General features: G+C 45.1%; 1 protein-coding gene across 1 annotated transcript; it reads left to right on the top strand.

Moving 5' to 3' along the window:
* On the top strand, window positions 1,385-23,337 carry SLC10A1 (solute carrier family 10 member 1). Its single transcript, XM_001927695.5, has 5 exons — window positions 1,385-2,041; window positions 12,644-12,854; window positions 17,584-17,762; window positions 18,859-19,055; window positions 21,129-23,337. The coding sequence occupies exons 1-5, from the start codon at window positions 1,686-1,688 to the stop codon at window positions 21,242-21,244; spliced, it is 1,059 nt and encodes a 352-aa protein (XP_001927730.1). The 5' UTR covers window positions 1,385-1,685; the 3' UTR covers window positions 21,245-23,337.

The raw sequence follows: 23,729 nt of genomic DNA, 5'->3' as shown, positions 1-23,729 counted from the left end.
AACTGTATATGGCAGCCCTGCCTAGACCTTACCCACAAGTACATTTTGCTTTGCATTGTGAACCATCGTATGGACAAGTTCTCTGAAGGCAGGGACATTGATTATGTAATTTTTTAATACTCCCACAGTTCTTGGCGCCCAGGTGAGGATCAATAATTCTCCCCTAGCAACTCTGTTAGGGGGGCCTCTTCTGACCAGTTTTAGGGAGAGAAAGCAGCCTTTGGGAAGCTGGCCCCTGCCCCTCCTGGCACACACAGCCCAAGCTCCACACACCCCCATCAGCATCTAGTATCCCCAGCTCTGCCTGCCCTCCCCTTGAGATCAGGTCATCATCAGGCAATCTTAATATAGGGGGCCCTCAGAAGGAAAGGGAGCTTCAGGATCATGTTACAGAGGGCCATGGTACACAGCCCTGTGACCTGCAAGACGCCAGAGTGCAGCCTTCTCAACACAATTCTCAATGTGTGGATCCTGTCTCCAACCCTTACCTAGCAGGATTCCAAAGGCCCTTGGGGCCATTGTCGGAGAGCTTATTTTTAGGGGTGGTTTCTGACTAAGCCAAAATCTGCCCCTGCCCCCAGCCCCCCACAGACCAGCTCACACCCTGGTCCCTGTCCTGCCCTCTGGAGCCCCCCAGAAAAAATGCCTAGTCTCCTATTTCAGCAAATCTGAAACTGTGAGACCCCACTCAGTCTTCCCAGGTTCCAGCCCAGCCTAGAGGCGATTCTTCTGACAGCTGCTCCCTTGTGCCTGGTCTGAAGGGCTGGGAGGAGGTCCAGGATGCCTCACGGAGTCAGGTACCTGCCCCTGTCCACTGCTGCTGCTCCCAGACAGGCTCAGTGCAAAAGCAGAGCCATCAGGAAATGTGCAAGAAAAGCCTGTGCATTCCTGCTTCCTTCTCAGCAAGTTTCCCAGGCAGTGGGGCTCCTTGGGCTGCTAGTGGAAGAGACTGGGCAGCAGGCTCTTTCCTCAGAGGTACGTCCGCTGAGGACCGTGCTTCTCACCCGGGACCAGAGAGGTCCAAGTTTGGGGATCGTAAGAGGGTTCCCCAGCTCGGATGAGGAGGATACAGGCACCTCTCATCTTCCAGGAGAGGGGTCACAGACATTTCTTCCACCTGCCCCTACTTTGTCCCACACCCTCCTGGTATATCCAGGAAGGAGAGATAAAACTCAACCCTTGTCACTCCCATAGGTGTGGGGGCAGATAGCAGTAACCATCTGGGCATGGGGACTGCACCTTCCTCTGAATGAGAAACTGAGGCCTCAGGGACTGAGCAGGGAATGAGACGGGCTGAACGTGGATTGGTCCCCAGAACAGAATGCCTGTGGGCGTGCCCAACGGGGGGGCAGAGCAGGGATATAAACCCTGTCCTCCCAGAAGCAGCCAAGAGGTGAGGGAGCGGTGTGGGGGCACCCAGGAAGGCAGCAGCAGCCAAGGAGTTCAGGAGAGGCAGGGAAAGACCAACAGATACGGTTCTGTGCTCTCTCCTCTTTGGGGCCAAAGCCAGAGAAAGCACAGCCAGTTGCATCATCCTTCTATTTGCTCAGATTTACATTTTGGCCTGAAGCTCCCTGCCCCGGGGAGGTGCCTGAGGAAGGCACCCAGCAAGGACCAGCAGTCAGCAGGTGAGCAAGGGGTGTACTGGGTCCTCGGCCTTCCCTCCACCGCGACCACAGAGGAGGATGGAGGCCCTCAACGAGTCCGCTCCCATCAACTTCACCCTCCCGCACAACTTCGGCAAACGGCCCACAGACCTGGCTCTGAGCGTCATCCTGGTGTTCATGCTGCTCATCATCATGCTCTCCCTGGGCTGCACCATGGAGTTCGGCAGGATCAGGGCGCACTTTCGGAAACCTAAGGGACTGGCCATCGCCCTGGTGGCGCAGTACGGCATCATGCCCCTCACTGCCTTTGCACTGGGCAAGCTCTTCCGACTGAACAATGTCGAGGCGCTGGCCATCCTGATCTGTGGCTGCTCACCTGGGGGGAACCTCTCCAACATCTTCGCTCTGGCCATGAAGGGGGACATGAACCTCAGGTAGGACTGGGGGTGAGAAGGGAACAACCTAGGGGCAGCAGCTGCATGGGAGATGACAATCAGGCCAAGAGCTGGGCTAAAACCAGGAACGGGAGTGAGTCAGGGCTGGGCAGGCGCTAGGGCAGGGGGTGACGGGCATCTGTGGTCAAGAGCTTATGCAGGGCTGAGGGCAGCAGCTGGGGTACATCTTAGTTTAAGTGCCAAGCCAAAGCTACCCCGCAGGTCCAGGGTCATCCCGGAGAGCCCCCTACCCCCAGATTTGTCTCACGTGGGGCTCAAGGATTATCTTGAAGGCATGTTATACTGATTTAAACCAAAGGGACCTCTGGAGAATGTTCTCCTGCCATGGTGGGCAAGTCAAGGCCAGAGATGTGAAAGAGAGTGTAGACTGCTTCCAGAGCTTGATCAGGACGGCTTAGAACCAACAGACACCTTCAGTTCCTGCAGGGCAGGCAGGAATTTCCAAAGATCTTCCAACTCTCCAGGCACATGGGCTGTCTTCTCTTAACTCCCCCCATCTGCCCATCAGATGCAGGAACACTTCCATGCAAAGACACAGCCAGGTTGATCCCAGAGTTTCCCAGCGCCAGGTCAGGGTCCCAGGTCATGATGGGCCTCACTTCAGCTGAAGTGGAGGAGGGAAACAGCAGCAGCCCGGCAATCAGATCATTACAGCAGAAATCAGCAAGTTCTCACTCCTGCAGGGGACAATTGATTGACCTTCCAAACTGGTGGGGCTCTGGTCTGGAATGCCTCCCGGGGAGGAGCCATTTCAGACCTGCTCCAACTGCCACAGCAGCTATGCTGGCTGAAGGAAACTCACAAGCATAAAAGCCCCTGCTTTTATCTAAGCCTCTGTCTCAAGCCGGTCTCTTCTGGTCCAGTCCTCTGTGGAGATGCTATTCCATGTCCAGTCGGGCAGTGAACCCACACATTCTCTGCCAGGACTCTGTCCCTGGCTGAACTTCACTAAGGAAGCCATCCAAGTAAAGAATCACCTCTCCTGGGGATGCTAAGTGAGGCTGGGGCTGATTTTTAAATGAAAAAAAATTGATAGTGATCATTGGGAGATTACCTGGACCTGCCATTAGAGAAGCTCTAGACTCTGAACTTCACATAGATTCAATCCTCACTGAGGTGGTCAGTGGGGAGAGAGGTAGAGACAGAGCTTGGCTTGTACAGTCTCCCCTGGGAACATATCCAGTGTTCTCCACCTCACTATAAGGAAGTTCTTCCCTGTATCTAACCCAAGTCCTTCGTGCTGCAAAGCAAGCCCTTGGCCTTGACCTGGCCTGCAGACAAGGCCCATCATAGTCTCTGCTTCCTGGACAGAGAAACCTGGACTATATCTTAATTCTGATGTAGGTTGCAGGTCAAGGTAGGGGTACTCAGGGCTTTGTGGCTCTGAGGTCTCTCCAAGAAATACCTGCATTCCTGAGACTCCAGGCCTCTACCAGCAGAGCCTCCAGTGACTCAGGAATGTGACCTTCCTGCTTTTCTTCTCAGCCTCCTGGTCTGGGCACCTGGGAACTGTCCCTTCCACCTAGGGCCCTCAAGAGATAGTGCTCTGCTAGGACGGCCACCTTCTGCCATCAAGCCCCTTCCCACGGACCAACCTCTGTGCACATTAAATCAGGCCTCAGACCCCACTGGCAGAGAGGGACTCTCATCCTCCGCCATCACATGCTGCCAGACTTCAAATTCCAAACAGAGTTTTTCATCTGGGCCAACACGTTGCATGTAGTATAATAATGATGATGCTGATAATACATGACAGCCAGGCACTGGGCCAGTCACTTTACCTGAGATCCTCCTACAGCTTCCCTGAGATCCTCATACAGCTTCCTGTGATGAGGTACTGTTAAGAGCCCATTCTAGAGATAAGGAAACTGAGCCTTCGAGGGGTTAATACATTGGTCCAAGGTCTGGGGGCTCCAAGCCTGTGCTATTACTCAAATATCTTCAGGGTCGGGTGCAAACATAGATGAACTAAGTGGCTGGAGGCTGGCTGCTAGCCTGGGAGGCATGGCCCCCAACACAGGGAGATGCCATCTGTTCCACCATGGGTGTTAGGGGAGCAGGGACTCACTGGCTGCACAGCCTCCTGCTTTCCAGGAGGAGAAACAATCTCCCTCTTTAGGTGAAATCTTCAAATTTGTAAATATTGGCACCTCAACGTTTTTAAACACTATGCAAGCCAAACAGTACATGTCAGAGGACCAGATGTCGCAGAGAGGCTCCCAGTTTGAGACCTGCCTTTAAGCACAGCACTACACTATTTCCCACCTAGGGAAGAAAGGAATGTCAAGGCACCCATTCCACTTGACACGTGAGGAAGCTGAAGTCCAGAGACTTGCCAGAGGCTTCCCCAAATTTGTGGGAAAGCTGTGTCTGGAGCCAGTCTCTCTTCCCGTCATTCTGCCTCACAGCTGGAGTGAGTCTGGGGGAGCCCCCCCCCCGCCTCGCAGGGGGGCAGGCACATTCCAGGAGGCTGGGCAGCCAGGCACAGCAGCCCCTTTCTCAAGGATGCCGTTACACACATACGTGACCCATAGGCAAGAGAACGTGTCCTCATCGGGGACAGAGGAGAGAGAGCAGGAGGGAACCCAGCTGCTTTGACAACCACCTCACTGCTTCTCAAGTTCACCTGTTCCTCTTCACCCCACTCAACCCACAGCAGAGGCCAGAGCTACCTTGACACAGGAAGACTAAGCAGGATGAGACAGAAGCCGCTCAGGTTCCCAGAAGTTTCCTGCTTCACCACGGACTCTGACAGGTCCCGTCCCGGCTCCCTCAGCCTCTGCGCCCAATGGCTCTATTGACAGAACCTCAAAACCTGTCTCTCAAACAGGGCATCCAGAAGCCCTGAAGCAGGCTGGCTGTAGGTAGTGCTCTGAGAACTTAAGCAGAAAGGATAAATAAAAAGCCAAACATGGAGCTCCTGTTGTGGCTCGGCAGGTTAAAAAGCCGACAGAGTGTCCCCGAGGATGTGGGTTCCATCTCTGGCTTCACTTAGTAGGTTAAGGATCTGGCGTTGCTGTGAGCTGTGGCATAGGTTGCAAGTGTGGCTCAGATCTGGCATGGCTGTGGCTGTGGCATAGACCGGCAGCCACAGCTATGATTCAACCCCTAGTCTGTAAACTTCCATGTGCCGCAGGTGTGGCCATTTAAAAAAAAAAATGCGCTCCTTTCCTCCTGGCCCCTGGCCCCCTGCGAGGCACCCAGGACCACAATGTTACTAGGGAACAGGTTCCCATCTGGGAGCTAGAGTCTGGAACAGTCTCCTCCCATCCCTGTCCTTCAGGATAACTGAGGACCATGACAGTCACAGATACCAGCAAGTTAGGACCAGGACCCAGCACTTGCCCAAGTGGACAAGGTATCAGGAGGTCTGAGAGCATGGCTCCCACACACCCCAGGGCACAAGGCACACCAAGTCCCAGAGCAAATTCCAAAGTGCCCGACATGTCAAGCCAAAGTAAGCATGACTTCTCTGCTCAAGGACATCAAAACAAGCACAAAAGATATGTGTGGCTTTTCTCCTAAGAAGAAATCAATAACGAGCCCTGTCGCCTGCTGCTTTTTCTTCTTTCCCTACATAAACACTTAGGGCTATAAATTTTCCTCTAAGAATTAATTTAGCTGCTCTCTAGTTTTTTGTTTTTGGGGAGGTTTTTTTTGTTTTGTTTTTTGTTTTTTGTTTTTTGTTTTTGTTTTTTTGTTTTTTTGCTTTTTAAGGCTGCATCTGTGGCATATGGATATGGAGGTTCCCAGGCCAGGGATCAAATCAGAGCTACAGCTGTTGGCCTACACCACAGCCATAGCAATGTAGGATCTGAGCTGCATCTGTGACCTATGCCACAGCTCACAGCAACGCCAGATCCTTAACCCATTGAGCGAAGTCAGGGATCAAACCCACAACCTCATGGTTCCTAGCCGGATTTGTTTCTGCTGTGCCATGATGGGAGCTCCTCCCTAGATTTTTTTTTTTTAATTTTTTGATATAATTCATATACCAGAAAATTCACCCTTTTAAAGTGTATTTCAGTAGTTTACAATATATTCACAAAATTGTACAAGGGTATCACTATTATCTAATTCCAGAACATTTTAATCATCCCCAAAAGAAACCGTTTACCCATTAGCAATCACTCTCCATTATTCTCTCACTCCAGCCTCCAGAAACCACTAATCTACTTTCTGTCTCTATAGATTTCATGTAAATAGAATCATATAATATCTAACCTTTTCTGTTTCTTTAATTTACCATAATGTTCTCAAGGTTCATCCATGTGATAGTATATAGCAGTATTTTATTGCTTTTTATGGCTGAAGAATATTCAATTATATGAATACATTACATTTTGCTTATCCACATCAGCTGCTATTTTGTTTTCCACTTTTTATCTTAAATAATGCTGCTATGAACACTTGTACACAAGTATTTGTGTAAATACATGCTTTCATTTCTCATGAGTACATACGTAAGAGCAGAATTTCTGGGACCTATGATAACAGTTTAACTTTTTTTTAGAACTGCCAAACTTTTCCAGAGTGGCTGCACCATTTTACATGCCCCTCAATAATTGAGGATTTCAGTTTCTCCACATCCTCAGTAAGACTTACCTATCATTTGTATTGTAGTTTTACTAGCAGATTTGAAGAATGCTAAGTAGTTAGTGGGTGAACTGCAGCACAAGCTCACCCACTAACTGCCTGGCATTCTTTGTTTCTAGTCCCTAGAGAGTGCCCTCCTTTTTTTTAAGGATGTTCTTAAGTGTTTTAGGTGTCCTTAGAGGGTAAGTTTCCCCATTATTCAGTCCACAGTACCCTTCGAGGGCCTCTCTGTACCTATGGCAGCTTCTTATTCCTTGTGATACCTCATCCTATTACTGTTCTTTTTTTTTTTTTTTTTTTTTTTTTGGTCTTTTTGCCATTTCTTGGGCTGCTCTCGTGGCATATGGAGGTTCCCAGGCTAGGGGTCGAATCGGAGCCGTAGCCACTGTCCTACACCAGAGCCACAGCAACTCGGGATCTGAGTCTCGTCTGCAACCTACACCACAGCTCAAGGCAACGCCGGATCCTTAACCCACTGAGCAAGGCCGGGACCGAACCCGCAACCTCATGGTTCCTAGTCGGATTCGTTAACCACTGCACCACGACGGAAACTCCCCTATTACTGTTCTTGATGGCTCTTCCCCAGACTCTCTGGACTAGCATGTAGTTGACGTTCATTTCTGTCCTATTTGACCTCCATGGAAACAATGAAAAAGTACTGACAGTGAACAGAGCTGTGGGGAGGAAGGACACACTCTGGGTGTGGTTTTCCTGGAGTCTTGTCAAGCCCTCACCCCCAACCTTCCCATTAGAATGGAAGCCAGAACATACATAACAAGTCATTCGATATATATATTGAATGTCTACAGATCCAAGAGTGTTACCTATCAGCTTCTTCTCTCAGTTGGTCTTTCTAGATGGCCTCTCCCTATTCAGGGTCCTGGAGCAACATGTATGAAATTCCAAATGGAGATGGTAACAGGATAGTTAGGATACAAATTAAAGCTGGGAGGATGTACTAGTAATCAGGATTTAAGACTCATACTCAATTTATCTTAAATAATGTTAAGAATAAACAAGAAAGTAAAGAACATGAGAATATTGGTGTTGGGCACTAGAATATTATTCAAGACAGGAATCAGGTCTGATGACCAAACTACCTTGTCACTTACTCAACAATGGGTAACTACTGCTGCCTTCTCTACTATTCCACCACTGTGGTTCTTCAATTATTCTGTTTTTACTGCTTTGCTGTTCTGGGTGTTTGTTTGTTTGTTTATAGTCCTCCTCATCATGGCCTCCTTTTTTTTTTTTTTTTTACTGATTTTTCATTGTGTGTCTTTTGCCCTTTGCCTGATCATCCCTCCCATTACTACCCACTCAAAGACCAAGTGTTCTTTTTTTTTTTTTTTTTTTTTTTTAGGGCCACACCTGCGGCATATGGATTTCCCAGGCTAGGGGTCAAATTGGAGCTGTAGCCACCAGCCTAAGCCAGAGCCACAGCAACTCAGGGTCCAAGCCATGTCTGCAACCTACACCACAGCTCACAGCAATGCCAGATCCTTAACCCACTGAATGAGGCCAGGGATCGAACCGGCATCCTCGTGGACCCTAGTCGGGTTCACTAACCACTGAGCCACGACCAGAACTCCCCAAGTGTTCTATTACTATCTATACATTCGAACTCCCCAAGAGAGACTACACCCTTGATGTAGTTAATCCTTGTTATCTTATAGCCACTCTGCACAGTCATCCCCTAAGCTCTAAGGCAGGCACTTGGCAACTGCAGGTCAGGTGTTAGTCTATGATCCAACAGGCTGTAGTTAGAGTGATGGAATCACACAGCTTTCTTCAAAATGGGCTGTGCACATGGCAAGAATAGAGAGCAAAAAGAGTACTATTACAGAGGAGAGCAGACTGGCTCCTTCCACAGTGAAGCACACAGGGACTGAAGCAGTTGGACTGGCCTGGGTTCAAATCCTGCCTCAGCCTTCCTACCTGTGTGATCCTGGACAAGTCTCAACTCTTCGAGTCCCCAGCTTCCTCATCAGCAAAAAGACAGTATGCTTACCTCCTAAGCCTGGGAGGAAGTACAGCAATGTGTGTAAGGTTCTCAGCACAATGCCTGGCACACAGCAGGCACTCCACAACACTGTCTGTACAGGGACACCTTGGAGATATTGCAGGTTCAGTTCCAGACCACTGCAATAAAGGAGAATATCATACAAAGCGAGTCACATGAATCTTTCAGTTTCCCAGTGTATACAAAAGTTACATTTAGGAACTTCCCTGATGGCTCAGAAGGTTAAGGATCTGGCATTGTCACGGCTGTGGCTCAGATCACTGCTGTGGCAAAGGTTTGATCCCCGGCCCCAGATCTTCTGCATGTCATGAGCATGGTAGGGGGAAAAATTTTATGTTTAAAACTATATTATAGCCTATGAAGTGTGCAATAGTATTGTGTCTAAAAAACAAGTTATATACTTTAAGAATACTTTATTGTTCACCATCTGAGTCTTCACCAAGTTTTTGCCGGTTTTGCCTTGATGGTGATAGCTCCTGACTGATTAAGGTGATGGTTGCTGAAGTTTGGGGTAAATGTGGCAATTTTAAAAAAATAGGACAATAGGGAGTTCCCGTTGTGGCTCAGTGGTTAGTGAACCCGACTAGGGTCCATGAGGATGCCGGTTCGATCCCTGGCCTCTCTCAGTGGGTTAAGGATCCAGCACTGCCATGAGCTGTGGTGTAGGCCAGAGGCTGCAGTTCCGATTCGACCACTAGCCTGGGAACCTCCATATGCCACAGGTGCAGCCCTAAAAGACAAAAAAGGCCAAAATAAATAAATTTGAAAAATAAAAATAAAAAAATAGGACAATAAAGTTTGATTGACTCTTCCTTTCAGGAATGATTTTGCTGTTTGATAGCGTTTTACTCACAGTAGAACTTCTTTCAAAGTTGGAGTCAGCCCTCTCAAACCCTGCTACTGCCTTATCAGCTAAGTTCATGTAATATTTTTAAATGCTTTGCTGTCATTTCAACAATCTTCTCAGCATCTTCACCAGGAGTAGATTCCATCAAAAGAAACCACTTTCTTTGCTCATTCTTAAGAAGCAGCTCCTCGTCCATTCAAGTTTTATCATGAGATTGCAGCCCCTCAGTCACAGCTTCAGGCTTCACTTCTAGTTCTCTTGCTCTTTTTCCACCACATCTGCAGTTACTTCCTCCACTTAAGACTTGAACTGCTCAAAGTCATCCATGAGCACTGGAATCAACTACTTTCAAACTCCTGTTAATGTTGATATTTTGACCTCTTTCTGAATCATGAATGTTCTTAAAGGCATCTAGAATAGTGAATCCTTTCCAGGTTTTCAATGGACTCTGCTCAGATCCATCAGAGGAATCACTATCTATGGCAGCTATAGCCTTACAAAGAGTATTTCTTAAATAATAAGACTTGAAAGTCAAAATCACTTCTTGATTCATGGGCTGCAAAATGGATGTTGTGTTGGCAGACATGATACATGAATCTCTTTGTACATCTCCACTGGAGGTCTTGAGTGACCAGGTGCATTTTCAACAGGCAGTAACATTTTGAAAAGCATCTTTTTTCCTGAGCAGTAGGTCTCAACAGTGAACTTAAAAGTGTTCAGTAAACCATATTTTATTTTTATTTATTTATTTATTTTTAATTTTCCCACTGTACAGCAAGGGGGTCAGGTTATCCTTACATGTATACATTACAATTATAGTTTTTTCCCCCACCCTTTCTTCTGTTGCAACATGAGTATCTAGACATAGTTCTCAATGCTATTCAGCAGGATCTCCTTGTAAATCTATTCCAAGTTGTATCTGATAAGCCCAAGCTCCCAATCCCTCCCACTCCTTCCCCGTCCCATCAGGCAACCACAAGTCTCTTCTCCAAGTCCATGATTTTCTTTTCTGAGGAGATGTTCATTTGTGCTGGATATTAGATTCCAGTTATAAGGGATATCATATGGTATTTGCCTTTGTCTTTCTGGCTCATTTCACTCAGGATGAGATTCTCTAGTTCCATCCATGTTGCTGCAAATGGCATTATGTCATCCTTTTTTATGGCTGAGTAGTATTCCATTGTGTATATATACCACTTCTTCCGAATCCAATCATCTGTCGATGGACATTTGGATTGTTTCCATGTCCTGGCTATTGTGAATAGTGCTGCAATGAACATGCGGGTGCATGTGTCTCTTTTAAGTAGAGCTTTGTCTGAATAGATGCCCAAGAGTGGGATTGCAGGGTCATATGGAAGTTCTATGTATAGATTTCTAAGGTATCTCCAAACTGTTCTCCATAGTGGCTGTACCAGTTTACATTCCCACCAACAGTGCAGGAGGGTTCCCTTTTCTCCACACCCCCTCCAGCACTTGTTATTTGTGGATTTATTAATGAGGGCCATTCTGACTGGTGTGAGGTGGTATCTCATGGTAGTTTTGATTTGCATTTCTCTTATAATCAGCGATGTTGAGCATTTTTTCATGTGTTTGTTGGCCATCTGTATATCTTCTTTGGAGAAATGTCTATTCAGTTCTTTCGCCCATTTTTCCATTGATTGATTGGCTTTTTTGCTGTTGAGTTGTATAAGTTGCTTATATATTCTAGAGATTAAGCCCTTGTCAGTTGCATCATTTGAAACTATTTTCTCCCATTCTGTAAGTTGTCTAGTAAACCATATTTTAAACAGATGTGCCATCACCCAGGCTTTGTTGCTCCATTTATATAGCACAGAGTAGATACAGCATAATTCTTAGGGGCCCTAGGATTTTTGGAATAAGCATGGGCTTCAGCTTAAAGTCACCAGGTGCGTTAGCCCCTAAGGAGAGAGTCAGCCTGTCCTTTGAAGATTTGAAGCCAAGCACTGACTTTTCTCTAGCTACGAAAGGCCTGGATGGCATCTTCTTCCAATCTTCTTTATCCACATTGAGAATCTGTTGTTTAGTGTGGCCACCTTCACTGATGATCTTAGCTAGGTCTTCTGGATAACTTGCTGCTTCACTTTGCACTCTCGTGATACGGAGATAACTTCTTTCCTTAAGCCTCATGAATCAACCTCTGCTAGCTTCAAACTTTTCTTCCGCAGCTTCCTCATCTCTCTCAGCCTTCACAGAATTCAAGAGTTAGGGCCTTGGTCTGGATTAGGCTTTGGCTTAAGGGAGTGTCATGTCTGGTTTGATCTTTCCAGACCATTGAAATTTTCTCCACATCAGCATTAAGGCTGCTTTGCTTTCTTATCATACTTGTGTTCACTAGAGTAGCACTTTTAATGTCCTTCAAGAACTTCTCCTTTGCATTTATGACTTGGCTAACTGGTGCAAGAGTCCTAGCTTTCAGCCTATCTGGGCTTTCCACATGCTTCCCTCACTGAGATTAATCATTTTTAGCTTTGTTTGCCACACCCGCAGCATATGGAAGTTTCTGGGCCAGGAATCAAACCCACATCACAGCAGCACCTGAACCACTACAGTGACAATGCCAGATTCTTAACCCACTAAGCCACAAGAGGACTCCAATCATTTCTAGATTTTGACTTGAAGTAATAGACATGCAATTCTTCCTTTCACTTGAACACTTACAGGCCATTGTGGGTTAGTAATTGGCCTACTTTCAATATTATTGTGTCTCAGGAGTAGGGAGGCCCAAGGAGAAAGAGAAGGGGGAACAGTCAGTGAGTGGAATAGTCAGAACACACACATTTATCCTTTATGTTCACTGCCTTAACACAGATGAGATTCACAGTGCCCCCAAAACAATTACAACAGTAATATCAAAAAATCACTCTAATAGTGTAAGAGCCTGAAATACGGTGAGCCTCACCAAAATGTGAGAGACATGAAGTAAGCAAATACATTTGGAGAAATAGCACCTACAGACTTGCTTAATGCATAGCTGCTAAAACTTCACTTTGTTAAAAACCAAACAAACGAAACACCATCTGCAAAGCATAATCAAACGAGGTGTGCCTGTACTAATGAGCTCTCTCTCTCTACACTCTTCCTGTCTCCTGCCCAGCATCATGATGACCACCTGCTCCACCTTCCTTGCCCTGGGCATGATGCCCCTCCTCCTATACCTTTACTCCAGGGGCATCTATGATGGGACCCTGAAGGACAAGGTGCCCTATGGCAGCATTGTGATATCACTGATCCTGATTCTCATTCCCTGCACCATAGGCATCATCCTCAACACTAAACGGCCACAATATGTGCGCTATGTCATCAAGGTAAGAACCTGGGGGCCTGGGCAGGGAGCAAAAACATGGCCATGAATGGTATAAGGCATGTCATTTGGGTTTTTTCTGTGTCAGTTTTCCTTCCTTGTTTAAAAAAAAAAAAAAAGTCTGCTATTCGTGGGTTTGTAATGTACATGAGAGTAGCTTTGAAGCATTAGGAGGAAAAAAAGTAAAACACTGCACACAACTATAATGTATAATCATTTTAATACTAAAATTAAACTTTTATCATTTAACTACTAGATGTTAAGTTTTATGCTACACTCTCTGTGGATTCACTATCCTCAAAGAGTTTATTTGCAGAACATCAAATAACACAGGAGAAACAAGCTCCAACACAGTGTACCATCAAGTATTGGCAGAACCCAACGGGGTGAGGTTAGTGGGGGCAAGGTGGTCAAGCAAGCCTTCCTTGGGGGATGGGAGGAGGGGCTGGACTTGAGCTGGATTATGAAAAAAAAGGTAGATTTGGGTAAGCCTAGGGAGATGCCTGAACAGAGGGGTTCACAGGCAGACCAAGGGCAAACTCGACTGACTGGATGTGACACTGGAAGGGACAAGCCCAGGGGAAGAGGCAGTAGGCACACTTGGAAGTATTTCAGAAGTGGGGTGGGAGGAGGGTGGAGTGAGCTGGCCCAGAGGACATGGGGGAGTGCTGGGAGGACATGATGCCACTGCCTTGCCTTTGGAAAAAAATCACATTCCCAGAGTGAACCCCCTGCCAATTCTTGTGACCTTAGAGCCCAGTCCCCATCAGTCTCCCCTCTGGCCCCTGGGGTCTAAGGCTCCACCCTGGTGCTCAGAAAAAACTCTGCCTCCTAATCTCCTGAGAGCCTGTTTTCGTCCTTGTCCCTGGAGCCATGCCTTTGAGGCAGGCTATAGAGCCTGCTATGTGGAAGCCCAAGGCTTTGGGCCTGGGACAAAGCAGCTGCAAGTCAGGTTCCCAAGGTCTTTTGATTTTCACGCTACTGTTGTCAAGGGTAGTTTCTGCTCTTGCCCTGGCATAGTCCTAATATCATGATCACAAAAAACCGGAAGTGTGTTTGGGTCCACCATTTCACTTACGCAAGATACTTTGTAGTGTACAGGCATAAAGGAAAAAAACACAAAACATAAAAATGTGAAGTGACCCATGATATCACTAATGTAATTTTGTCCTCCTCCACTGTATAGGTGAAACCAAAGACTAAAACTCCAAGTGTAATTGATGTAAGAACATGTCTTCTTACCTCAGAATAAACTTTTAACTAAAGCGTTCTTCTGAGAAAGAAAATACCATATGATATCACTTATACGTGGAATCTGAAAATCAAGGTCCTGCTGTCTAGCACAGGGGACTATATTCAGTATCTTGTGATGATCCATATGGAAAAGGATATTTTTAAAGGATGTATATATAACTGAATCACTTTGCTGTACAGCAGAAATTAGCACATTGTAAATCAACTGTACTTCAATTTTTACTAAATGTTCTGAGGATGCAAAAACCACCTCAGATCACAAAGCTAGAAAGGCCTTCAGGATGTAGACCCAGGGAATGTCTCCTGTTTCTATTGTGTTACACATCCACTGCTTAATTTCATAGCAAAAAAAAAAAAAAAAAAAAAAAAAGTCGAATGGCCCCAGAGGACGTAAAAAGGACTGAGATATACTTGGGCTAGAAAGACAAGGGGCTAGTAACAATCACAGAAAATGTAATCTGCAAAATGCAGGTGTACCTTGGCCCCACTTTGCTGCTGGCCAAACCTCCAAGGTCAGATAAGCAGAAGGGCAACAGCTCCGCTTATCAAGTATTCCTTACAGGAATGTCTCCTGTAAGGATGCAGAGAAAAGGAAGTGGTCAAGATGGAAAGGCTGCCGTTTCCTTGTTTTTATGTTTGAGGACTGTACTCATCCTTTATTTTCCTGCTCCAAAAAACAAAGTGACTTACAAGCTGGAAAACAAGAAAATTGTCCCAGCCCCTGCACATAACTCTCCTACTAGACACTTTCAAAATTATCCAACTTCTGACAACTGGCTTTGGCAGAAGATACCTGCTCAACCAGTTGCATTCCCTAGTGGGAGGTGACATTTAGACATGCGAAGGGACAATTTCAGGGATGCTCCATTTGTTAAGGCAATTCAAGTAATACTTTAACTTACCCGGGCAGGGGATTATTCAAGCCTACATGGTTAGGTTGGTGAACCTGCCTATGCATGACATGGTCCAGAAGCCATTCTTACCATAAGCCAACCCGACTCTGATAAGGATCCCATCATGACACTGACAACCACTCTACCCAAGCTTTTCCCATACCCACTGCTACTGATGAACTAACCTGACTCTCCTTTGTCTCAGCTTCTGCCAACTTGTGGCTTCCACTGCTCCCAGGCCTCTGTGTCAAAACTTTGTAGCACTGGTTTCTACTCCTGCTTCTCTCTCTGTAACTGCAAACTTTCTAAACAAGAGGATCTCACTAGTTGGGTCATTCACCAACCAGTGTAGGCCAGCTATGTGGTAAGTTAGACCAGGTTATCTCCTGGGTCACTGGCAAGCTGAAGTGGTTACCCACGAATGGACACTCACCATAGCTTCTATCAGCAGTGACAAGGCAGTGCAGGTGGTAGAAACCATGGGGAGCTATGGAGAAGCAACCAGTGAAGGCCTCTTTTCTGAATAGGTGGTTGGGGACACACGATTTCCAGAAGTGGCAGGACTGAGAGTGATGGGGATTTGGGAGATGTTAAATCCCTCTCCTTCCCCTTTGAGTAATAAAAACAGCTATAATTTAGTTGGTGGTTCTTATACACCAGATCCTGTGCTCTCACCCTCACTCAAGAGGTTGAGTGAGTCCCCAGAGTTTTACGTCTTGAGACCAGATAAGCCAGCTTCCACACCTGGGTCACACCAGTGCTCACAACCACTCTGGCCCCAAAAGCTGAGCAAGAGTGAAGGGCTGAGTAATGCCCACACAGAGAAATAGGGCTTCTGGATTCATGGACAACACTGCAGCTCAGTACCCCCTGTGTTATCCATTAGACTCTCTTGAGGGAGGCAAAAACTTGGTCACTAGGTAGAGGACAAACACAAAGGCAGCCATCCAAAAGGGGACGTCAACTCAAAATGTAAGGGCAAACTAAGCAGAACATCAGGTGAAGCACGTGGTTATTGATGACCACTATCAGGACAGGTGATGTTTCATATGACTATTATCAGTTGCAACAGGACTTATTGACATTGAAATGTAGAACTGTGCAGCTAAATTTAGAGCAATCAATAGAAATGTTAAAATGTTACCAGGACATACTGTGAATATAATTAATGCCACTGAATTATAGACAGAAAAGGTTAAAATGCCAACTTTTATGTTATATATACAATTTTTAAAAAATGGTACTAGGAAATGTAAAATGCGTGATTGAACTGGAAATGGGACCAAAGTATGTAACTATTACAAAACATGGTAAGTTTGAGAAAAGTTTATACATGAATTTTATCAGTTTAGTCTCATCCTCTAAAATGTACAGACATGTAAACATACTCTGGTTTTTTTTGTTTTTGTATTTTGACCTGACTTTTTAGGGCCACACCCTAGGCATATGGAGGTTACCAGGCTAGGGGTCAAATTGGAGCTGTAGCCGCCGGCCCATGCCAGAGCCACAGCAACACAGGACCCAAGCTGCGTCTGTGACCTACACCAGAGCTCATGGCAACGCCAGATCCTTAACACACTGAGAGAGGGCAGTGATCAAACCTGTGTCTTCATGGACCCTAGTCAGATTCATTTCCACTGAGCCACAACGGGAACTCCTGTAAACACACTTTTAAAGTTTACATCCTTGTTATATGCTGACAATTTATTTCACAATAAATCTGCCTATTGAAAATGTTAAACCGTAAGATCCAACGATAAAATGTTTTAAAATAAAACAAATGAAAACATACCCTTGTTCCCAATGATAGCTGTTTTCACAGCACTTACCTGGGGCAGAGTATATCTGCATTATTTCTGATGATGCTGTTTATTACCCAAACTTGGGGGAACTTATTACCCAATTTGCAGGTCACTGAAGAAAGTAAGCACATCTCTTCAGTTTATACATCATCTAGGACCTAAAAGCTTTTTTTTTTTTTTTTTTTTTTTTTTGCTTTTTAGGGCCGCAGTCGCAGCAAATGGAGGTACCTAGGCTATGGGTGGGATCTGAGCCGTTATGCCACTGCCACAGCCACACCAGATCCGAGCCGTATCTGCGATCTACACCATAGCTCACACAGTACCAGATCCTTAACCCACTGATGGAGGCCAGGGGTTGAACCTGTGTCAGATTCGTTAACCCTGGAGCCACGACAGTAACTCCTTTTTTTTTCCCCACCTTACCTGCACTAACAAAGCTTTGATTCTAATAACTCTTGGCAATCTCTAGAAGTCAAATTCATCCTAAAATGAAGTTCCTACCCACAACAGAAGTATTTAAGACAAAACTCCGCTATCTGGAGATGGCGATCAGAAGCTGCGCATGGCTGTCTTCAGTAATGGGTTAACCAGATCTACGTCCTCCAGTAAGATTTTCAGATACAGAAAAATCTAAAAAGCTGCAAGATAAAAGGTCTTTCATGTCTTTCCACTTCAAGCAAGTTTAAGTTTTCCACCTCCAGTACCCACCAGTGCCTCCACAGCCCTCTGCTCTTCCCTATCCCCACCACCACCACCCTAATTGCCTCCTTGTCCTTGTTTGCAGGGAGGAACGATCCTCTTGATTTTGTGCGCTATTGCTGTCACAGTGCTCTCTGTCCTCAACGTGGGCAAGAGCATCTTGTTCGTCATGACGCCACACTTGGTGGCCACCTCCTCCCTTATGCCTTTCACCGGCTTCCTGCTAGGCTACCTTCTTTCTGCTCTTTTCCGCCTCAATGCTCGGTAAGTACGGATTTTTCAGACACACAGTCCCACAGGCCTCAGGCTCCTCCTACTCTCTCAGGAAAAGGATTAAGATGTGTGATCTGCGGAAAGCATTTTGCAAGCACTATGTCCAAATGCACCAACTGAACAAAAGAACTTTTGAACAAAAGAACTTTGGACTGAGAAAAATATCAAGGAGGGAAGGTACTGGATGAATCATAGCATGAACCTTAAGACCAGAGGCATCTAATCATCCAAAGCAACAGTTCATGGCAAAGAACGTCCTTCTGAGCCCAGCTTTCACTTCCTGCTCAACTCCCTGGTTGTGGCTCTGGGATAGCTCCGTCTCCATGTTTTCATGACAGGCACTGATAATCCTCTTTTCCCACTTTCTCTCCTTTTCTGCCTAGATTTTAGTCTTGACATACAACCACTGGGTGGCAACTCTAAGAGGCACTCAGCTGAAGTAGTTGTGGACCTCTGCTGTCACCTAATCCAAAGCACAAACACAGTTATTTTTAGGTAACAAGTCAGCTTGAGAGCATGGTGTGGGGACATCACTCCATCTATACAGAGTAATACCACATTTCGAGACCAGTGTTGTCTCTTAGGCAGCACGGGCTCCACCCCTGGCCCAACACAGTGAGTTAGAGACCCAGGGTTGCCACAGCTATGGCTCAGATTGGATCCCTGGCCTGGCAATTTCCATTTGCTGCAGGTATGGTTAAAAAAAAACAGGAGCATGTGTTCTAAAAACATAATAGAATCAAGTTTTTTTAAGTGTTTTGGAGTTAAAGATGTCCAATCCAGAAACTTGACCACAGGACCAAGTTTCCATTTAGGTATCTTCTACTGTATGTTTAAACTGTAACTGTCCTACACGTGAGCCCAACATACGCCAATGAATACTGGCTCACACCTTCCTTTTATTCCTCCAGCCAGATGTTTCTCCAAAACATTTTGATAATTCCACGCTGGATTGGTGTTTTAAAAGATGGGTCAACGTGATTTTTCCTGAAACCTGTGCATTCCACATGTGGTTCACTTCCATCTTCTTGTGTTCGGTTGTCATACCCTTTGACGCATAAGGGTTTTTTGCTTTGTCTTGACAAAGGTGCAGTCGCACTGTCTGCATGGAGACTGGATGCCAAAACGTTCAACTCTGCTCCACCATCCTCAACGTGACCTTCCCCCCTGAAGTCATTGGACCACTCTTCTTCTTTCCTCTCCTCTACATGCTTTTCCAGCTTGGAGAAGGGCTTCTCTTCATTGCCATCTTTCGGTGCTATGAGAAAACCAAGCTTTCCAAAGGTGAATACTGAATCGTTGTTCCCCTTTGAGTTCTGCTCCCACTTTGGACATAATCCTGCCAGCAAACATCTCTGGCAAGAACCTTTTGGATAAGGCTGTAATGCATAAAGTCACTAAGAACCCGGGTACACCCAAGTAGGAAGGGATTTCAAAGAGTCAAGGCTAACTACATCAACTGCATTCTATTTTGGTTGGGAGAAATCAACTCTAGAGTTTGCTGTATGGAACAGAGGTGATTTTGGCTTTAACTGGGGAGACCATGTAGGATTCATGATGAAGAAATAGGACAGAACTGTCTTGAACATTACATAGTTGTGAAACATGTATGAAAAGCCCCTAATCACAACAAGTCAGAAGTTCCCGTGCTCTTTCAAGAGGAGGTTCTCAAGCATGGAAAAGGTCAGAACCCTAACACCACTGGCACCCCTCTGAGGGAAAACGTGAAAGCAATGCAGCCCAGCAACCCAGAATTTAAAGAGGATTCCTATGCTGGTTACACAGTAAACAGACCTGAAATATAAGCTTATTTCACCTACAACTTAATCACTACTGGACTATTAATATCTTAGCAGTGCTGATGGCTAAGATATTAATAGTCCAGTAGTGATGAGGGTATTCATTATCCTTTTTCACCTTGAATATAATCCAAACTCAGGAAAGTCCACAGTCCCTGCCCCAAAGTGAACTTTTTTTTTTTTCAAAACCAGGAAACTCATTTGGTAACATATTTCAGTTTTGTTTTGTTTTGTCTTTTTAGGGCCGGATCCACAGCATGTGGAATGCCCAGGCTAGGGGTTCAATAAGAGCTGTTAGCCTCCGGCCCACGCCAGAGCCACATCAATGCTGGATCTGAGCTGAGTCTACGCCCCACACCATAGGTCACAACACTGCTTAACCCACTGAGCAAGACCAGGGATGGAACCCACATCTTTATGAATGCTAGGCAGGTTTTTTAACCACTAGCCACAACAATAACTCTGTATTTCAGTATTTTCTAACTAAATATCAATATATACACCTTAACCACTCAGTTTCCTCAACTGACTCTCATTCCCCATGAACTTGAGACCACCACAAAGGCCTCTTTTAGACCCTAGAGACTGATATACACCCTAGGAAGGGTGCAACTTAACCCTGATGGAACTCGTAATCTTAGAGTAGCAAATTAAGATTTACAATTAAAAGATGTAATCTTGGTGATCACATAGCCAAAAAGAAACCAAAAAACAACCATACTTCAGAACCGTTTTTGTTGTTGTGGTTCAAAACCACAAAAGCTGTGAAATAAGATCTAGTCTGGTACTTCTCTAGAACTCAAGAAATTTATTGCCAGTGAGGTCTCCATCATCTTACAAAAATATAGGTCCACACCTGCAGTTTTAGTCCCAGAAAGACCTGAACTGCCAAGAGACCATACTCTAATTAAAGGGTCCCTAAATGTACCTTGCTTAGATACCTTTGGTTCTCAAAAATTAATGTACCCTGGAAGACCCCTATGGCAAAACTAAGTGCAAACAACTTACTTCTTTGGAGCTAATGTATTGTCTCGGCCCAAGCAGTGGCAATCAGGATAAAAGAACATCAGAAGTATCTGTGCTTCTGACCCTTGTACCATTCTAGAGATGAGAACGGGAAAGGTGAACCCTATCTTCACAGTTCCTTGACACCTCCATGCAGGCAGGAAAAGGGATAAAACCAACATGATGATAAGGGCATGGAAACTCCTCTAAGACTTTCCCCTTAAAGTGCTTTCCTCCTTGCCCCTCCGGCTCCCAGAATGTAATAGTCAACCTTTGCCTCTATTAACTCCCCAGCCATATAGTGTGCACTATGAAAATGGAATGAGGAAGTCAGTACTCTCTCTTTATTAGACTTTTTGCTACTAGTATTACCATTAGGGATGTCGAAGGGAAAACAAATCTTTCCTGTTTAAGTTATAGGAGGTGGTAAAGAAATGGGAGAGGTATACGTAGCACACCCTAGGAGTAAACTGGTATCCTTTCACCTCCCAGACTGAATAAGCTTTTTAAACTACTCTTTTGTTCTAACCCTTGACTCTTGACAATTTCACAGATAAAATGAAAACGATCTCCGCAGCTGATTCAACAGAAGAAACCATTCCCACAGCACTGGGAAATGGCACCCACAAAGGGGAAGAGTGCCCCCCAACACAGCCTAGTGTTGTCTAGCACCCTGGATTTTGATCAGAAGGCAATTCAGAAAACCAACATGGCAAACTATACAGAGAGCAGAAAGATGAAACACCACCAGTAGTATCTGAGTCTTCATCAGAATTATCAAGCCTTACGTGGAGAACAAAGTGAGAGTTTACCCCCAAAAGCCTCACCTATCCCCAGCTTAGAACTTGATAGTTGTTTTAAAAATAAGACTTACTCAATGACAGCCCTATGAGGGCAGGAACTAAAAACTGCCCTTTTGCCCCTGCATCTCTACAACAGTGCCCCACAGGCATAAAACAAGCAATTTCTGAACTAGTCAATAAATGGGTTTTTACCCTAAAAACAACACCCAAATCCTATTCCAAGTTCTGTGATCCAAAGGGAAATAAATGCTCAGAGGACTGTAGGAGTAGTAAACTTCAGAGAGCCTTTCAACCTTAAAATTTCACATCCCATTCCTTTCCTTTCGACATCATTATTGGGATTAAAACTCCAGAGAACATACCAAGTAAGCAAAACCAATTAGCTAAGACAAATTCAAAGCTCCAGCCATAATGAAATGAAAACATTTTGGAGAATACAGTCCCAAGAGACAAAACTTTAAAAGCCTAAAAAGCAGCACAAACACCAACAGAACAGTTTCAATAATCTAATGATCCAACCAATTAATTAGATATGAAGTTTTCACATTATGCTCCTTCAAAATTCAGAATACTGTTAAGCTACTGCCAAAATCAATGGTCTCTACTTTAAAGAAAAATAAATAGAACTCTTAAATTTCAAAATATCCCACTAAAACATAGGCATTTACCATACCGCTCAGTAGGCAAACAAGCTTTAGGTGAAAGATTAATGAATACAAACACCTGCAAAACAGCTCACACCATGTCTAGTTACTTCCAATTTTCCTATCACTTAATGTGGTTAGGTACACCGGAACCCAAAACGAGTTAATTTTAGGATATCAACCTGATCTGGCAAATGACCACAACTAATAACCAGTATTCTCAATACCAGAACACCAAGTACCACCAAATTGGGTCACTAACAACCTCTTACAAATGTCAAGATTTGTTTTTAAGAAAGATTGTGAAAAGATCTACTATCAATCTTAGTTTAGCCACATCCACTTATCTGTTCAAACTGTTTTCTCTATCTTGTGACATTATCTGCCAGAAGACTTGGTTAAGCAGAACAAATTTAAATGAGAAAAGTACGGCTGAACTTGATGTATTACAAACTTTCCCTAGAGGACTAGAAAAAAGGAAAACAATTGGCTCCTGAGCAACTTTGGGAATAAGGGTGTCAATCCTCCACATTGCTGAAAATTTAGCCCTCAGATTCCACATCCATGGATTCAACCATGGGTCATATACTCCAGCGAAATATGTGTTGAAAAGCCTGCATATAACTGGACCCATGCAAATTAAGCCTGGTTGTTCAAAAGCTGTATATAGAAAACAAGTTACACTATGCCCAGCAAAGAAAGCTTGGCTCTAAAACTTTGCTTAGGATTATACCCACATGCATCATCTTCTCACGTCCTAGAAATCTGAAAATTTAGGCCAACTTGTTAGTTCAAAATAACTTAGGAGTACAGTGTGGCTCAAAAGGGTTAGAGACCTGGATTCTCAGCGCAGCAGAAACAAACCCCGACTAGGAACCGTGAGGTTGCAGGTTCGATCCCTGGCCTCGCTCAGTGGGTTAAGGATCTGGCATTGCTGTGACCATGGTGTAGGCCGGGGGCTACAGCTCCGATTGGACCCTTAGCCTTGGAACCTCCGTATGCCACAGGTGCGGCCCTAAAAAGACAAAAAGACAATTAAAAAAAAAAAAAAGTTAGGAACCTGTTATGTCCGTTAGGATGCAGATTCGACACCTGGCCTTGCTTAGCTGGTTAAGCATCCAGCATTGCCGTGGCTGTCACCTAGGCCCCAGTTGCAGCTCCAATCTAACCCCCAGCCTGGGAACTTCCATGTGCCACAGGCACAGCTGTAAAAAAATAAATAACTTCAGTCGTCTCTGCCATTTGTTCATAGACAGGGTTTCATTTCATTGCTCACCACGTAGCAATTGTTAAATAATAAAGTAACTCACTGATACCTTTTAATGGTAAATGAGTGTGGGGGGGGACACTGGTACAACATCGAAGTACATATACCATGCCATACTGAGTACCAATTCTAAAAAGCCCAAGGGGGAAAACAATTGCCTCTTTCCATTTCACAGCAACTTCTGACCAACTTGTATAGTCCTCAGTTACACTATAAAAAACAATCTAGGTTCTCACTTAAGTGCAGTGCCCTGCATCTGAATGAATTAACAAGCCTATCACACACTCCCTAGAACCATGTCAAAAAAAAGATCAGCTCCACAATTTTATGGCTTAAGTGCTACGGTCTTGGACACAAGTGAAAGCATTCATGTCAAGAACTTTCGAAACTACCCCTGCAAATGGAGATTCCCATTACCCAACCCCCCTGCTTTGAGAAAG

This window comes from Sus scrofa, chromosome 7, assembly GCF_000003025.6.
Source record: "Sus scrofa isolate TJ Tabasco breed Duroc chromosome 7, Sscrofa11.1, whole genome shotgun sequence".
NCBI classification, from domain to species: domain Eukaryota; kingdom Metazoa; phylum Chordata; class Mammalia; order Artiodactyla; family Suidae; genus Sus; species Sus scrofa.
This window is presented reverse-complemented; position numbering and strand designations above follow the sequence as displayed.